General features: G+C 39.6%; 1 protein-coding gene across 11 annotated transcripts in view; it reads right to left on the reverse strand.

Annotated features, from left to right (window-relative positions):
* The window catches only part of CCDC171 (coiled-coil domain containing 171), a 256,020-nt gene that overhangs the window by 156,939 nt on the left and 84,841 nt on the right, over positions 1 to 14,240 (reverse strand). For all 11 annotated transcript variants that reach the window (XR_007773169.1, XM_050944127.1, XM_050944126.1 and 8 more), the window contains 2 exons: positions 9,760 to 10,264; positions 8,866 to 8,982 (listed from right to left, as the gene is read on the reverse strand). Coding sequence is in view for 10 of the 11 variants with exons in the window: in XM_050944127.1 (XP_050800084.1) it covers positions 8,866 to 8,982; positions 9,760 to 10,264 (622 nt within the window). In the remaining variant the exon portion in view is untranslated. The remainder of the gene's footprint in view (positions 1 to 8,865; positions 8,983 to 9,759; positions 10,265 to 14,240) is intronic.

The following is a 14,240-nucleotide window of genomic DNA, read 5'->3' on the forward strand; positions in this document are numbered from 1 at the left end:
CGGGGCTTTTCCTGTCTACCTGGCCAGTGCATCAGAGTTCAGATTGCTTTCTGGAGCGGTCACAATGGTGCACTGTGGGATACCGCCTGGAGGCCAATACTGTCGATTTGCAGCCACACTAACCCTAATCCGACATAGCAATACCAATTTCAGTGATACTCCTCTCGTCGGGGAGGAGTACAGAAACTGGTTTAAAGAGCCCTTTATAGCGATATAAAGGGCCTCGTTGTGTGGACAGATGCAGGGTTAAATCAGTTTAACGCTGCTAAATTTGGTTTAAACGCATAGTGTAGACCAGGCCTCAGACAATGCTCTTATTCCAGTCAAAAGGAGTCTTCCCCAAGTAGAGAATTTGGGCCAAATTCTACCTTCAGATAGGAAGTGCTGCTTCTACTGACTACCACTGGAGTTATATGTACAAACATGAGGGCAGAACTTGGCCCAACAAAAATAACTGTTTTGTTAATATATAATTTTTCAAATAATTCTATGTTCTCCTCCAATACTGTAGTAAGTCCTTTTTCTTGCATAGTCCAACTTTTGGATTAATAAAATGCAAAAGTTTCTGATGCACACAAATTACATACTGTATGACAAATATCTTTGCATGTGTTCACACATTTGACAGCAGAAGGTAAATCATTTTATTGCAATATTTAAAATGCAAATGTATAACTGATTTTTTCTTTTTTTCAGCATAGTTGTCTAAATAATTTGCTGTTTAAAACTAGTGTGGCTTGGTACCTTAATGCCATACTATTTATATTCTGAGACAAGAGAATATAATTTACCTTATTCCAAGGCAATTAAAATTTTACAGCTACAATTACTTATTTTCCCACAGGATTTTGGTAATCATCCTTCTCATATAATGGACTTAAGGCCCCAGCATACCCAACATGTCCTGCTTACTGCTAGATTCGTCAGGTCTGTAATTAATAATTGTGTTTAATGTTGATAAATAAAATTGTCAGTGCTCCTTCTACTAATTGGTATTCCAGATAACGGTTAATAGGTTTATTTATGCCTTAATAAAAGTCTTGTAATTTAGTTTTCCCTCTGCTAGGCAGGTCTTAATCTGTCATTACTTGTCTTATGATACTATCAGTGTAAGATGACAAGCATGGAGGAACTTATTTACATTCAGTAGTACACCAGATCTCCTGTTGCTGTAGTGAATTAAAACATTTTCTTTAAAGCAGAAGCAGAAAAAACAAGACAGCTTCTTTAAAACAAAGAATTCTTCTTTACGCTAAAAGGATCAAATCAAAAGGTTCAAACAAATAGAACATGAAGACTTATAGAACATTCTTTACAATGGGTACCAGAGTATTATCGAAATTATACAGGTAGAATCACACATAAGTGAACAAAGACTATTATAGCACGTGATCAAATCAAAATACTCTGCATGATAATGCATCTACATTGCACCATATTCTGTCATGTGTATTGTAGCAATTTGAAATGATGGCTTCACTTTAAAAAAAAAAAAAAAGAAAAGTTTTTCTGTGCCACCAGATTGAATATGTAGACTTTTGATTTTGAAGATTAGCACAGAGATAAACTTTGCTTTTATGCTCCTCAAATGATCAAAGCATAACTGTGATGTGTCGTTCCATATTCTTTATGCTTATGATATGAATATGACAAAACTGAAATATACTTCATGCAAGATGGCTCATGTGATATATCACTGGAAAGGTTATGATTTACTAAGTGTGATTATCCAATTTGTATACCAGTATCATTTCTGTATCTGAAGTTAGGAATATTGACTATGTATCTGTATTTCAACTATGCTACTCTGGGTGACTGCTAACACTTCAGGAACAACAATGGAAAAGCCAGACAGGGCGGATGGCCCATCAGCGAGGACGATAGACTGTGAAAAGCTTGGCCTTCCTGTGGTTGCTCCACACGGCCACTGACTCATGGACACTGTGATCCTACAGAGTCAGGTGGTCTTGTCACCTGATACTAATACATTACCTGGGACTTCCTGTAACTTTCCAATGTAAGGGAAGGGGGGGCAAGTTTGGGAAACAAAGGATTCCCGCCTTATGTAAATCCTATCTAAGGGTGGGAAGGAAGGTAAACAGGACTCCTCCTCTCCATGGCCTGTCTGCCCAAGAAGAAAGACTGCAAAAAGAAAGGCAAGCAGGGAGTCCAGACTGAAACAAGGGTCTAGTCTGAAAAGGAATATAACTGGAACTCTGAACCACAGAAACTTTGAAAACTGCCTGCAACAATATCTAGGGTGAGAAATACTTTTTGTAATCAATTTCTTTAGTGAAACTAGCTTAGTTTGTGTGTTTGATTTCATTTGCTTAGTAAACTGCTTTGTTCTGTCTGTTACCCCTTTTTACCACTTAAAATCTGTCTTTTATAGTTAAAAAATAGTTTTGTTTATTATTAAACCCAGTTTCTGTAATTTCTAACGGGGGGGAGAGAAGGTAAGAAGTGTGCACACCTCTCTCCGCATTGAGGGAGGGGGCAAAATTCATAATATATCTTTGGGTCTGCACTCCAAGGGAGGTGGACATCTGAGTGCTGGAGCAAATCCTCAAAGCTGAGTCTTCCCAGAGCTGATCCACAGCTGGATGTGGCCCTGCCTGTGTGTATGTTAGAGGAGGTTTTAAGAGCCTGGCTCAGCAAGACAGGGGCCCATATTAGCAGAACAGGTAGACTCAGTGGTATCTCAGCACATCAGGTGACTTCCTAAAGAGTCCAACCTGTCACAATCACCTCTAGTTAATTTTTAATGAATAATGTTTTTGACTAAAACACACAAATGTTTTGGCGTGAGTCACTGACTGTTTTGCAAGGCGAAAGGAGAATACAGTGTAATTCCATAAGGTATTGTATTCTTCTATGTCTATAACAAGTGGAAAAAGAACACATACACTTTAAGTACCTGGCCACAGACAATCAGGGAATTACAGTAAAAGCAATAAATAATTTATGTTGTGATGAGCATGTAAGAAATGGCTTACACAAATGAAATTACAGTACAAAGAGCAATCAATTCTTTATTAAACAAATGAAGCAAAAGGCAATGAAAAGTGACAAACCTTCCTCTCATGACAGGTGGAGGGAGAATTCTGTTTTGTTTTGAGTGAGAATGAAGGGAAAGAATAAACGGATTAACATTACAGAGGAACTGAAATATTCGTATTAAGCTTCAGAAATTCAGTTTCTGTTACAGCAGACAATATCTGTATGTGTTGCTTGGTTCCTCTGAGTGCTAATGAAGTACAATTTCTATTAAAAAAAAAAGAAAAGAGAAAATGCACTTTACAGGCCTTTTAAAGTAAATCTAAAGATAAACCATTCCAACCCTATACTGTTAAGACTACTTGACTAAGTAAGGACAAATCTATTAGGAAAACAGGTTTTATAGGGAAATGTTTATAAAGGAAAAACTCCGAAATTCAAATTTAAAAATAAAACAAAAGCACACATCAATTTGCCTTCCTTCCCCACCCCCCACAAAAACAAAACAAAACAAAAACAAACTAAAAAGCACACCACCAAAAATCAGTGTTGCTTGAAAGCTTTGGATTCAATCCCTTTTCTTTACGTCAACCCCTCCAAAATGACTGCAGTTCCCAATGTTGCAGTCTTTTTGACTTGTCCATACTTACAAGTTTCTTAAAGAGACCCTGCACATTTCTCCTGTCTCCTGTGTATGTTTGGCAGCTTCAATGAAGTTTTGAATACTTCTGGGACTTTCCCCTTTGCAGTGTACCCTGAAGGGTATTTGGAAGAGGAAACCCAGAAGTGCATAACGATATCAAATGAGCTGCTGCTATAAATAGGTTGACCAACTAGATTCAAAGTTTCAAAAGTTCCTAAGTGACTTAAGAGTCTTAAGCATTTCGGAGCATAAACCCTTTGACTGTTAATGAGAATTAGGCTCATAGATGCCTATGTTCTCTTTTCAAAACGAGAGTTAGGCTCTTAAGCTGCATCATTTAGGTACTTTTGAAATATTACCTCTGATTTTAATTTATTTACTATTATTTTTACCATGCCAAAGTTTCTTGAAGGGTTTCTTTCACTTAGATAAGATCAAAAGTCTGAGTCACACATGAGCAGCTAGATGTCAGGATACTCTGAGGGCAAATTAAGTAGACATATGTGATGGGAATCAGAAAAGCTGTTGTGACCATGAGACCAAATATTTCCACATGGCCTTTCGCGGAGGCCTTCTCATGCCTCTTTTATTCTGCCCATGAATTCTACAGCATCTGACTCTTAAACAAAAAGGATTTTATCTAAACAATTGCTAGCAGGACTCCTATATATTCCAGGGATTTGAGTAGTATAAGAAAGTCTGAGATTTCAGCACCTCAATGCTGATATGATTTATCTTTGAAATCCTTTTTAAAGTGCAGTCATTGATCACCCAATTGTCCAGCTAGAGGAATGCATGCACTCCTGTGTAAACGGCTCCTATGCATTTTGACATACAGTGCAATCCAAAAGTCTTGAATTGGCAGTGTTGGGATGTGAATTTGAATTACTGGATATCAGGATGATCTGGTGAACAGGGCATAGAACTGGAAGTGAGGAGACTTGGTTCTGTTCCTGGCTCTCTGGAGCCCATTTGCTCTTTGATCTTGGGTATATCACGTCTCTACTTCTCAATTTTCTTTACTTTCTTGCAGTCCTGCTTCCTCACTTCTGATATATTTAATTTCTGTCGGAGAACTTTTGTGACTATAGGACTACCAGGGAGAAAAGAGCAATGAAGGAGCATAAGAACATTGCAAAGAGTCTAATGCCTCCTTGCGTATGCAAAACAATTAATTTGTGCAACTCCATGCCACAAAATATCAGTGAAGTCAAGAGTTCGCCAGGATTAAAAAAAGATTAAACATTTATCTGATTAATGAGAACATACAGAGTACACTAAAAATGTTAAAATATAAGGGATACAGAAATCATCATGCTTTAGGTCATTAGCAAAATATTAACTTTCCAGGGTAAGAAAGAAACTTCCCTTGATGACAGGCTATTCCAAAATTGTTCATTACAGGGATTTCTGTACCTTCCTCTAGAAGCAACTGGTTCTGTCCATTGTCAAAGACATGACACGGGATTACACAGACCCCTGGGCCAGACATGCTATGGCAATTCCTACGTTCCCATGCCAAACACATCAAATACTAAAGCCTCTGGTGATTAAGAACTTTCAACTCATTGTTTGCAAAGCACAGCTGGGCACAGTGCCATGGGACACGAGGTCCTCAGCTGAGGTTGGAAAGCACTGGGCACAACTCAGAGGTGGAAGTGGCCTTTGTATTCCTCTAATCTTGGCTGTGTTCTGCAGCAGCCCAGTGCCTGACACAAATCTGAAGCAGCCTGAAGGCTGCTATTATAACAGTCAGTGCTCTACAGGATGTACGGACACTCTGACCATGACCTCTTTTCCCTGATAGCAGGAAGGTAGGTAGGAGCCACCACGGTATCTCTATTCTTCCTGAGAATCCACCATTCAAGAGAGACCCTCCAAGGTTGGATGTGACTGGTTTAAGACCACTTTGCACTGGCGGAACAGTGTAGTGGCTGGAGAATGGCTTAGGAGCAAAGCTCATTTGGAAGGAAATGTAGCCTTTCAATCAGCATTGGTTAGAGCATTCAGGAAGAATTAGGTGTTCATTCAGGGTGTGCTCTGAACAGACAGGTCATTGTTTGAATGTCTCTTATTTGTGTCCAGCTCTCAGCGTAATATTAATCTAAGTGAGACTCTGAATAAGTACTCCTGCTCCGTAGTACCATGACTGGTGTCCAAATGCGATGGAACAATTATGTGCCAGGTGAAAAGCTAACTTATGCACATCTTGCGTGGTCTGGTTTTTATACCAGCAGAGGCTTTCAACATAGCAATCACAGATTGTATGTCTGAGGTACAAGCTTTCAACAAACCAAAAACTAGCACTTGGCTGTATGCTTCATTATGAGGCTACAGAGAAAATAAATACTGAACCTATGATGAAGTCCACCTTGTGTTTGACATGTATGCACAGAAATCACTTAAAATATTACCAGAAGAAGAGACTCCATGGTATTGCACTTGTCCAATACAAAATCACCGATTCCACAAACATCTTCAATGTCACAATGTCTCATACTCACATGAAGGATGAGTTAACCATACACCTTGCAGGAAAAATGCTCCAGCATATGAACAACTCTAAAGAATTTCATTGTCGCATGGCTTAATAAAGCTGCTGCCTCACACTGTTCAGTGGAGTTTTAGTCGTTTCCATGAGAAGACTGACACTAAAATTATTTTGCATGCCATCAATGCTACAGAGTGACAGGCTCTATTAAACTCCAGATTTTTGCACAAAACACAGGTTCTAGTGTTCTCTGTGTGATGCTACCCAAGCCTTCTCCAAGATTCTGTTTTTGTGCCTGCTGCTGGGGAACAGAATGGCTTGTATATCCCTCAGAGATGTATTCCTGTGACTCGGACCATTAAAAACTATTAGGAATCCATGCCCTTTCAGGATGATAAGTGCTGGAACTAGAGATGCTGGGGGTACGGGAGCACCTCCTGGCTTGAGGTGGTTTCCATTATAAACAGAGTTTACAGTTTGGTTCAATGGCTCTCAGCACTCCCACTATACAAACTGTTCCAGCACCCCTGTTCAGAATGTGACACTGCTTGAATGTTGGCTGAAAAGGCCAAATTACCTTACTGGAAGGCATTTGATTCAGCCTCTAAAGACTATTTCCTCACTCTGAAGCTGCTTGGAATGGCTGAGATAGTCACTGATGACATCACAAATGCACTGGAGATATTCATATGGAGAGTTCATCATTAGAAGACAACATTAAGATACTTGCAGAACTATGCTGGTGGATATCTTCCAAGAAGCAGACAGAAAAAGTTACCACCAATGAGGGGAACATTTATACCTGCTGTCAAGAGAGAAAACTGTCAAGCAATGGAATGGCTCAGGAATCACTGAGCATATTCAAGCCTACCTTCCCCTGTTGAGCATGGATGGGTCTGGGAGGATGGACCAATCACACCAGTTATGTGTGAAATACCATGAGCTCCCAGATTAATCCTTTAGCCAATCAAATGTTTCTGTGCAAAGACCAGATGCTCATCACCCTGAAAATATTTGGCCAGCAACCTGCCTTGTACGAAGATGTGCTATTGGAGCACTGATGAGGATCAGTGTGACAGTATGTCCAGCAGTGGTTTGGTGCCCTAGATAGAGACAACAGTTATGATGACTTTGATGAATAAATGTTTTCAGTCTTATATGTCAACAGTAATTTACCTAGGATTACCAAAGATCAATGTCTTTTTTTATGTAAGCAATGCATCTCTGTGTTCAAGTATAATTTAAAAAAAACTTTGATTTTTAAACATTTTCTCAAACATTTATCTTCATAATTGTTTCAGATTTGTCATGTTTGGTACCATTGTGGTCATGGGAGACGGAGCTTTTGGATAATACCTAACTTGACCCATTTCCAATGATGTATCATCAAAATGTCACCAACCAGAAGACCTAGGGCTGGGTAGGCAGCAAGTCCCCTCTTACCATACCACAGAGGGTGAACACCATTGAAATTATGATTCTGTAGATTTTTACAACACAAATGACCTTTCTATAGCTAGCTGTCCACGGAACGAGATTTGCTCCCAGACTATCAGGCTAGATCTACAACTTCTTAAAAGTAGTCTACATACAATCAAATGAATTTTCAGAACCCTCTTATGAGGCTGTGAAATGTTATTATTTCCATGTACACAGACAGATGAGGCACAGGAAGGAAGGTAAAGTAACTTGCCCAAAACCACACTCTGAGTCAGTAGAAGAGGTGGCATTGAACTCAGGAATTACTGGCTTTCTATACACAAGATTAGTTTCTCTGAATAGGCCAGTAGTAAATGTTGGCTGCTTTTGACCATTCTGCAATTAATGAGATTTAAGGAGTTGTCTTACGATCATTTTTAATTAACAAATGTTTAGTGCCGTTGAGAGCATCTACCAAAGCAGAAAGCTACTACTTGTGAGTCTCATGCACTGGTACCTCACTAATATTAGGGAAAGTGGTCACTTTATCTCTTTAATATTATAGAAAGAATTTCAAAAGTACTAGCTATCCCTAATCTGAAACTGCATAACTTAGATAGATCCTCCCCCTGGGTAGAACAGGCCTAAGTAAGCAATTACTGCATTGTTAGGCAAACAAATAAAACAGATAGAAGCCAGATTTAAACTCATGCTAAAATGACAGGAAACATTAAATATGTGTTATATATTTAAGTTAACCCTATCGTATTCAGAGCTTCATTTTGTGATACAATCTTAAGTAACTACTGCTTTTGCCATTAAGTATTCAGAAGTACTGACCACATGTGACATAGGGTTATTATTTACCTACTACCACATGTGAGCATGCAGGGCCGGCTCCAGGGGTTTTGCCGCCCCAAGCACCCACAAAAGGAAAAAAAAAAAAGCCACGATCGCAATCTGTGGCAATTCAGCAGGAGGGCCTTCGCTCTGAGCGGGAGTGATGGACCCTCCGCCGAATTGCTGCCAAATACCTGAATGTGCTGCCCCAAGCACCTGCTTGCTAAGCTGGTGCCTGGAGCTGGCCCTGTGAGCATGTATATGGGGTCTGGATATGTATATGCAAAAGTATCCAAAAGGAAAAACACAAGTACAACCACCAATAAAGATGAAGAAAATTTGACTCCCCAAACAACTTTCCACCTCCAGAAATTTGAGCCAGAAGAGAAGACATCTGAAGATATAAAATCCTCAATAGGAAATCACATAACATACCACTTTTTATATTCTCTACAACAATATATTTAACAATTACCTGTTTTGCTAACAACTTCCTGTAATTCAGCCACCGAACTGATTATTGCAGCAAGAAGGTCAGAACTAGTAAACCAGTTGAGTGCTTGAAGACAGTGGACTTGTTCCTTTTGGTGTTCTGTGAAACAAAATGTAATAAAAAGTAACATTGGATGAGATAGATGGTACACTACAATCTTCAGTTGTTTAAGAAATGGATCAAAATAAAGTTGACACAAAATTCATGCCAGGATTCCACTTTTCTTTCAAGAAATTTTAGATGGTGTTCACATGCACTATGCCATCTTCAGCTGTTAAATAGGAAAATAATTATTTGTTCTTCTGTTTATCACTTCCTCTTACTCAGAGAAACCATAAAATGAGTAAATATGTTTCTGTTTACCTTCATACTACAGTAAATGTACAATGTCTTTACAGTTACTGTACTCTGCAAATGAGGATTTAATAATCCCATACTAATACTATTTTATTTTTAATATGAAATACACATAACAGATTAGCACTTTGGCTTTTTAATCAGGACCTTTTATCTGGATCTCCATTTGTTTGGAGACTTCACAGGGCAGTGAACCAGGTAGCATAATACTGAAGTGTTTGCAACTTCTTTTTCTGGAAAGATAATATAAATCTATCACAGATCTCAGATATAATATACACACACAGCACCACCTTCTTTTTCAGCTATTCAATAAACAGAAAATATTTGTATTTGGGGTAGCCTCACATTCAATATGTGCATACAAATATTTTTTCAAGTCAGCATTATATTTGTCTTTACATATTATTATTAAACAAATAAACAAATAATACATAATAAGTTAAGCACCAACAGTGCAATCTGATATAACATTGCAATCTGATATAACATTATAAAAGAACAAACCAATTATCTTACTTGATAAATAATGTTTCCCCTTGGCCTCTCCTATGCAAACTAGGATTCCTATGCCTTCTTTGAAACCATCTACCCAGGAGAAAAGAGAGCTACTTGACTGTCCCAAAATTTGAAGTCTGTGTGCTGCCAGAACTGCAATAACACCTTTCCGGAATACATGTATCATGCCTTTGAAATGCTTTTTCTTTATCTTCACTTCATCCTGCCTCTTTTCCTCTACATCAGACAAAGCATAGACCAGAGTCCTAATTTCCTGTTTGAGTACTTCATAGGTGTGGACCTGATCCTGGAGAAAGTCTCTTTGTGTAGACAAGGCACATAATCGGCTGTACAGAGGATATAAGGCACCACCCATGAGTGCACAGGCAGCCAGCAGAGACGTATGTTCCTTTTGTGTCTGTATTAATATACTTTTCAATTGTGAATTTTCATGGACCAACTGCTCTCGTGCTTTTTCAATGACAGAACATCTTTCCTTGGCTTTTTCTGCAATTTCTTGATATTTCTGTAAAGACAAAAGTGGATTTAAACTAGAGCATAATTTTTAAAATAGAGAAATATCTACTGAACTCTCCACTAACTAAAGCTGAAAGAAAAGGCTTATTTATTCCATTTTTTTCTCTTCTGTTCAGATCAAATATGGTGGTGATTTAAAAAAAAATCACAATAGAAATCATCATATTCAGGTATGTCAACAGAATTAGTTTAACTTTTCTCTATCTTTGGAGGACAATCATTCAGTAACTATGGAAGCACAACAGTGTTATAAGCCATGATTTACCATGCTTCTCCAACAAGAATATGGACTCCAATTTTTAATTCTCGTTATTGTGATAGAAGATAGCATAGTATCCTCAATCAGCTTATCTGGGAGCAACACTAGGTCCAATTTTTAGAAAGAACAACTATGTTGCTCTTCAAAGTAAAAGACAAGTTAAATGAGAAGAAACACTTATTTTAGTATTTCTACTATGTAGAAATGCATTAAGTGGATTAATTTTATAATTTAATTTACAGGATTTATTGCATCAGTATTCTACTTTAAAAGAAAGTTTGTTCATCTACAAAGTCTTTTGGGACTACTGCATTATTTACAGGGCTTATTCTGCAAGAACCAAATACTATCTGATAGTGTGTCAGGAAGGCACTAAAAAGGTAATTTGGATTTGGAAATCATTTTATGGTTCCTAACCCTCAGAGCTGACAGGCCAGCATTTAAAGTAAGCACATTTACAGTGCAATCCCTATAGGTCTATGAAATACCAGCACTGGCATCGTGTACTCTGTTTAATGCTTATTTTAAAAATTTTTCAAGATGAGAAAATGAACAAAACTTAAAATCTTTCAAATATATTGTAGAAGTATATAAATTATTCTTTAACCATAAACACGGGTTTAAAAAAATGAAGCTACATCTGTTTTCACTTTTACAATGATTTTTAATTGTTTTTTCTCTTACTCTACATTGTTTCTAATATCTTCTTGGAAACTTAAAAGTACATTTTTTTTTGAGAGAAATAGCAGGGTTAGCTCCTTTAAGAGCGGCGGGCTGATTTCCTGGAGCGTATGAGCTTTGAGGGATGTCTTACTGGGTTAAAGAACTCTGTGAACTTCAAGTTCATTAACAAAAATTACACACTCCCCCGGAGAGCAGAACTCTATTTTATCCTATTTCTTGCTGGGTCCTTATCCTTTATGTTGGCAAGAAGACAGATTGCAAACTAGAGACTTAATGACACTTGGACTTCAAAAGGTTTCATTGTATTTCAACTATTTTATTTTTATATCTTACATAAGTGACTTTTGATACAATTGCAATACAGCAAAGTCCTCAGTTAGTTCACCAGCTTCTTCTGTAAAAATCACGCTTCTTAATAAAACATGCCAAACCAACAAGGAAATATTTTCTCTCCTTAGAGGATTTTTTTCCTTTCCTATTTTGCAAACCTTGTTATATTTATAATAGAGCTGAAATTAACATTCCTCTTTTTGTTAATAGCTTTAGGTTTTTGTTTCTATCCCAATATCTTCGCAGATATCAATGCATCTAAAGCCGTAACACGTATTAGTTGTAGTGGAGTCCACTAAAATGGTGGGGAAGAACAAAAGCAAACACAGTTAATTACTCACAGTAATGGATATTAGGAAATCACAGGATATTTCTTACAAGTCTGCACACTTTCTGAAGAAATGACATGTCTGAGACAAGGGAGTACATTCCACATATTCATTAGGTTTCTCAAAACAGATGTTTCCAAATGTATATTTTAATTTCAGATTGAAGGAATGTATTGGCAGACCCTGCTCAAGGTCAGAGGTGACCCTATGGACATCAAAATGGAGGACTTTACTCTTCCCACAAAAGCACTGAAAGTTGCATTCATTTTAAGTCCAGCTGCCAACAAGGAGCCCGAGGCATCCTCTAACACAACTACAGCCATCCTTGTTTGCTAGTACTCTGTGACAAGGCCACTTTGAGAGGTTCTGCTCCACAGAAGAACACTGACTCTTCTTTAGGGTTGCCAGGTGTCTGGTTTTTTTAATCAGAATGCTTGGCTGAAAAGGGACTCTGGTGGATCCAGTCAGAACCACTCACCAGGCCATTAAAAGTCCAGTCCATGGCACAGCAGGGCTAAGGCTGCCTGTCGTGGCTCTGTGCGGCTCCCGGAAGCAGTGGCATGTCCCTGCTCCAGCTCCTACACTGAGTGGCAGCCAGGGGACTCTGCGTACTGTCCCATCCACAGGCACCACCCCTACAGCTCCCACTGGCCGAGAACCACAGCCAATGGGAGCAGCGGGGGCGACACCTGCGATGGGGCAGCGCACAGAGCTGCCTGTCTGCGCCTCTGTATAGGAGCTAGAGGGGGGAGATGTTGCTGCTTTTGGGAGCTGCTTGAGGTAAGCATCACCCGGAGCCTGCACCCCTGACCCCCTCCAGTGCCCCAATCCCCGATCCCCCTCCCACCCTCTGAATCCCAGCCCAGAGCACCCTCCTATACCCCAAGTTCCTCATCACTGGCCCTGCATCAGAGCCTGCACCTCCCAGCCAGAGCCCTCAACCCCTCCTGCACCCCAACCCCCTTCCCCAACCTGAAGCCCCCTCCCGCAGCCTGAACTCCTAATTTCTAGCCCCACTCCAGAACCCGCATCCCCAGCCCAGAGCCCATACCCCCTCCCACACCGCAACCCCCTGCCTCAGCCTGGAGCCCCCTACCATATTCTGAACCCTTGGCTCCAGTCCCCAGCCCGGAGCACCCTCCTGCACCCCAAACCCTTCATCCCTGGCCCCACCCCAGAGCCCTCACCCCCTCCTGCACCCCTGCCCCAGCCTAGTGAAAATGAGCAAGTAAGTCAGGGTGAGGAGAGTGAGCAACAGAGGGAGGGGGGATGGAGAGAGCAGGGGTGGAGCCTCAGAGAAGGGGCAGGGCAGGAGCGGGGCTTTGGAGGAGGAGTGGGGCAGGCCAGGGGGCAAGGCAAGGATGTTCAGTTTTGTGCGAGTAGAAAGTTGTCAACCCTAACCTGCTTTCTAATTACATCATCTGAGAGCAACAGTTGTAGAGTATTATCTAGCAGCACCCAAAGACTCCAGTGGGAATCAGGGGCCCTGAATGCTACAGGATGAGGACAGCAGCATTGCTAGGTGTTATTACACTACTGGCACAAAGCTTCCAAATTGCACTGTTATATTTTAAAAAGCCAGTTATTGAAGTCTTACATTGCACTTTGGAATGCTTCCTGCACCAATGCAATACTAACCATCCAAAAATCTCAAAGTAGCATTACTCATGTTGCTATATAGCCACAGCTGTCAATTAATCGGATGACCTCATCAAAAGATTTCCAAGGTGTACCTCTGTGCAGAGGCAGTTCGCAATGTTATATACTAATACTGATACTGCCTGCAAAATTAAATACAGCTTGTAAGTCCCTTATTTAAACTTTTAAATAATCTTCAGCAGTGAATGTCTGGAAGGAAGCAGGGTGAATATCAAATGAGCTTAATGATAATTTCCTATCTCAAATCGGTCTTGCAAGGCTTAATTCATTAATGTTTGTAAGGCACTTTAAGATCCTGAGGTGGAAGACACTATACAAGAGCAAAATATAATATTTCTCTGCTGGTGTCAGCAGTATTCTCATTTTGTGCCATTACTACTTAACAGTGTTTATTTCTTTACTTGAAAAAATAAATCAAAACAATCATTTTTCTCCATGGAAAAGAAAATGTTAAGAGTCTAGCATTCACCACTGGGATACACAGTAGAATATATACAAAAATCATATTTTAAAAAGGCCTGATTCCCAAAAATGTTGGGTCAAATTGAGGTCCAGCACCAATTTCCCTAAAAATGCAAAAGCAATGGTGCAAAAACAGGCTAAGAGCAACCCTGCATTGTCAATGTCCAAGGATACAGTCATGGAGAACCCTGAGAAGTGTAGACCATGGCCTGGTTCTCTGCTGCCTTGCACCTTGTAGTCAT

This window comes from Gopherus flavomarginatus, chromosome 3, assembly GCF_025201925.1.
Source record: "Gopherus flavomarginatus isolate rGopFla2 chromosome 3, rGopFla2.mat.asm, whole genome shotgun sequence".
Lineage (NCBI taxonomy): Eukaryota > Metazoa > Chordata > Testudines > Testudinidae > Gopherus > Gopherus flavomarginatus.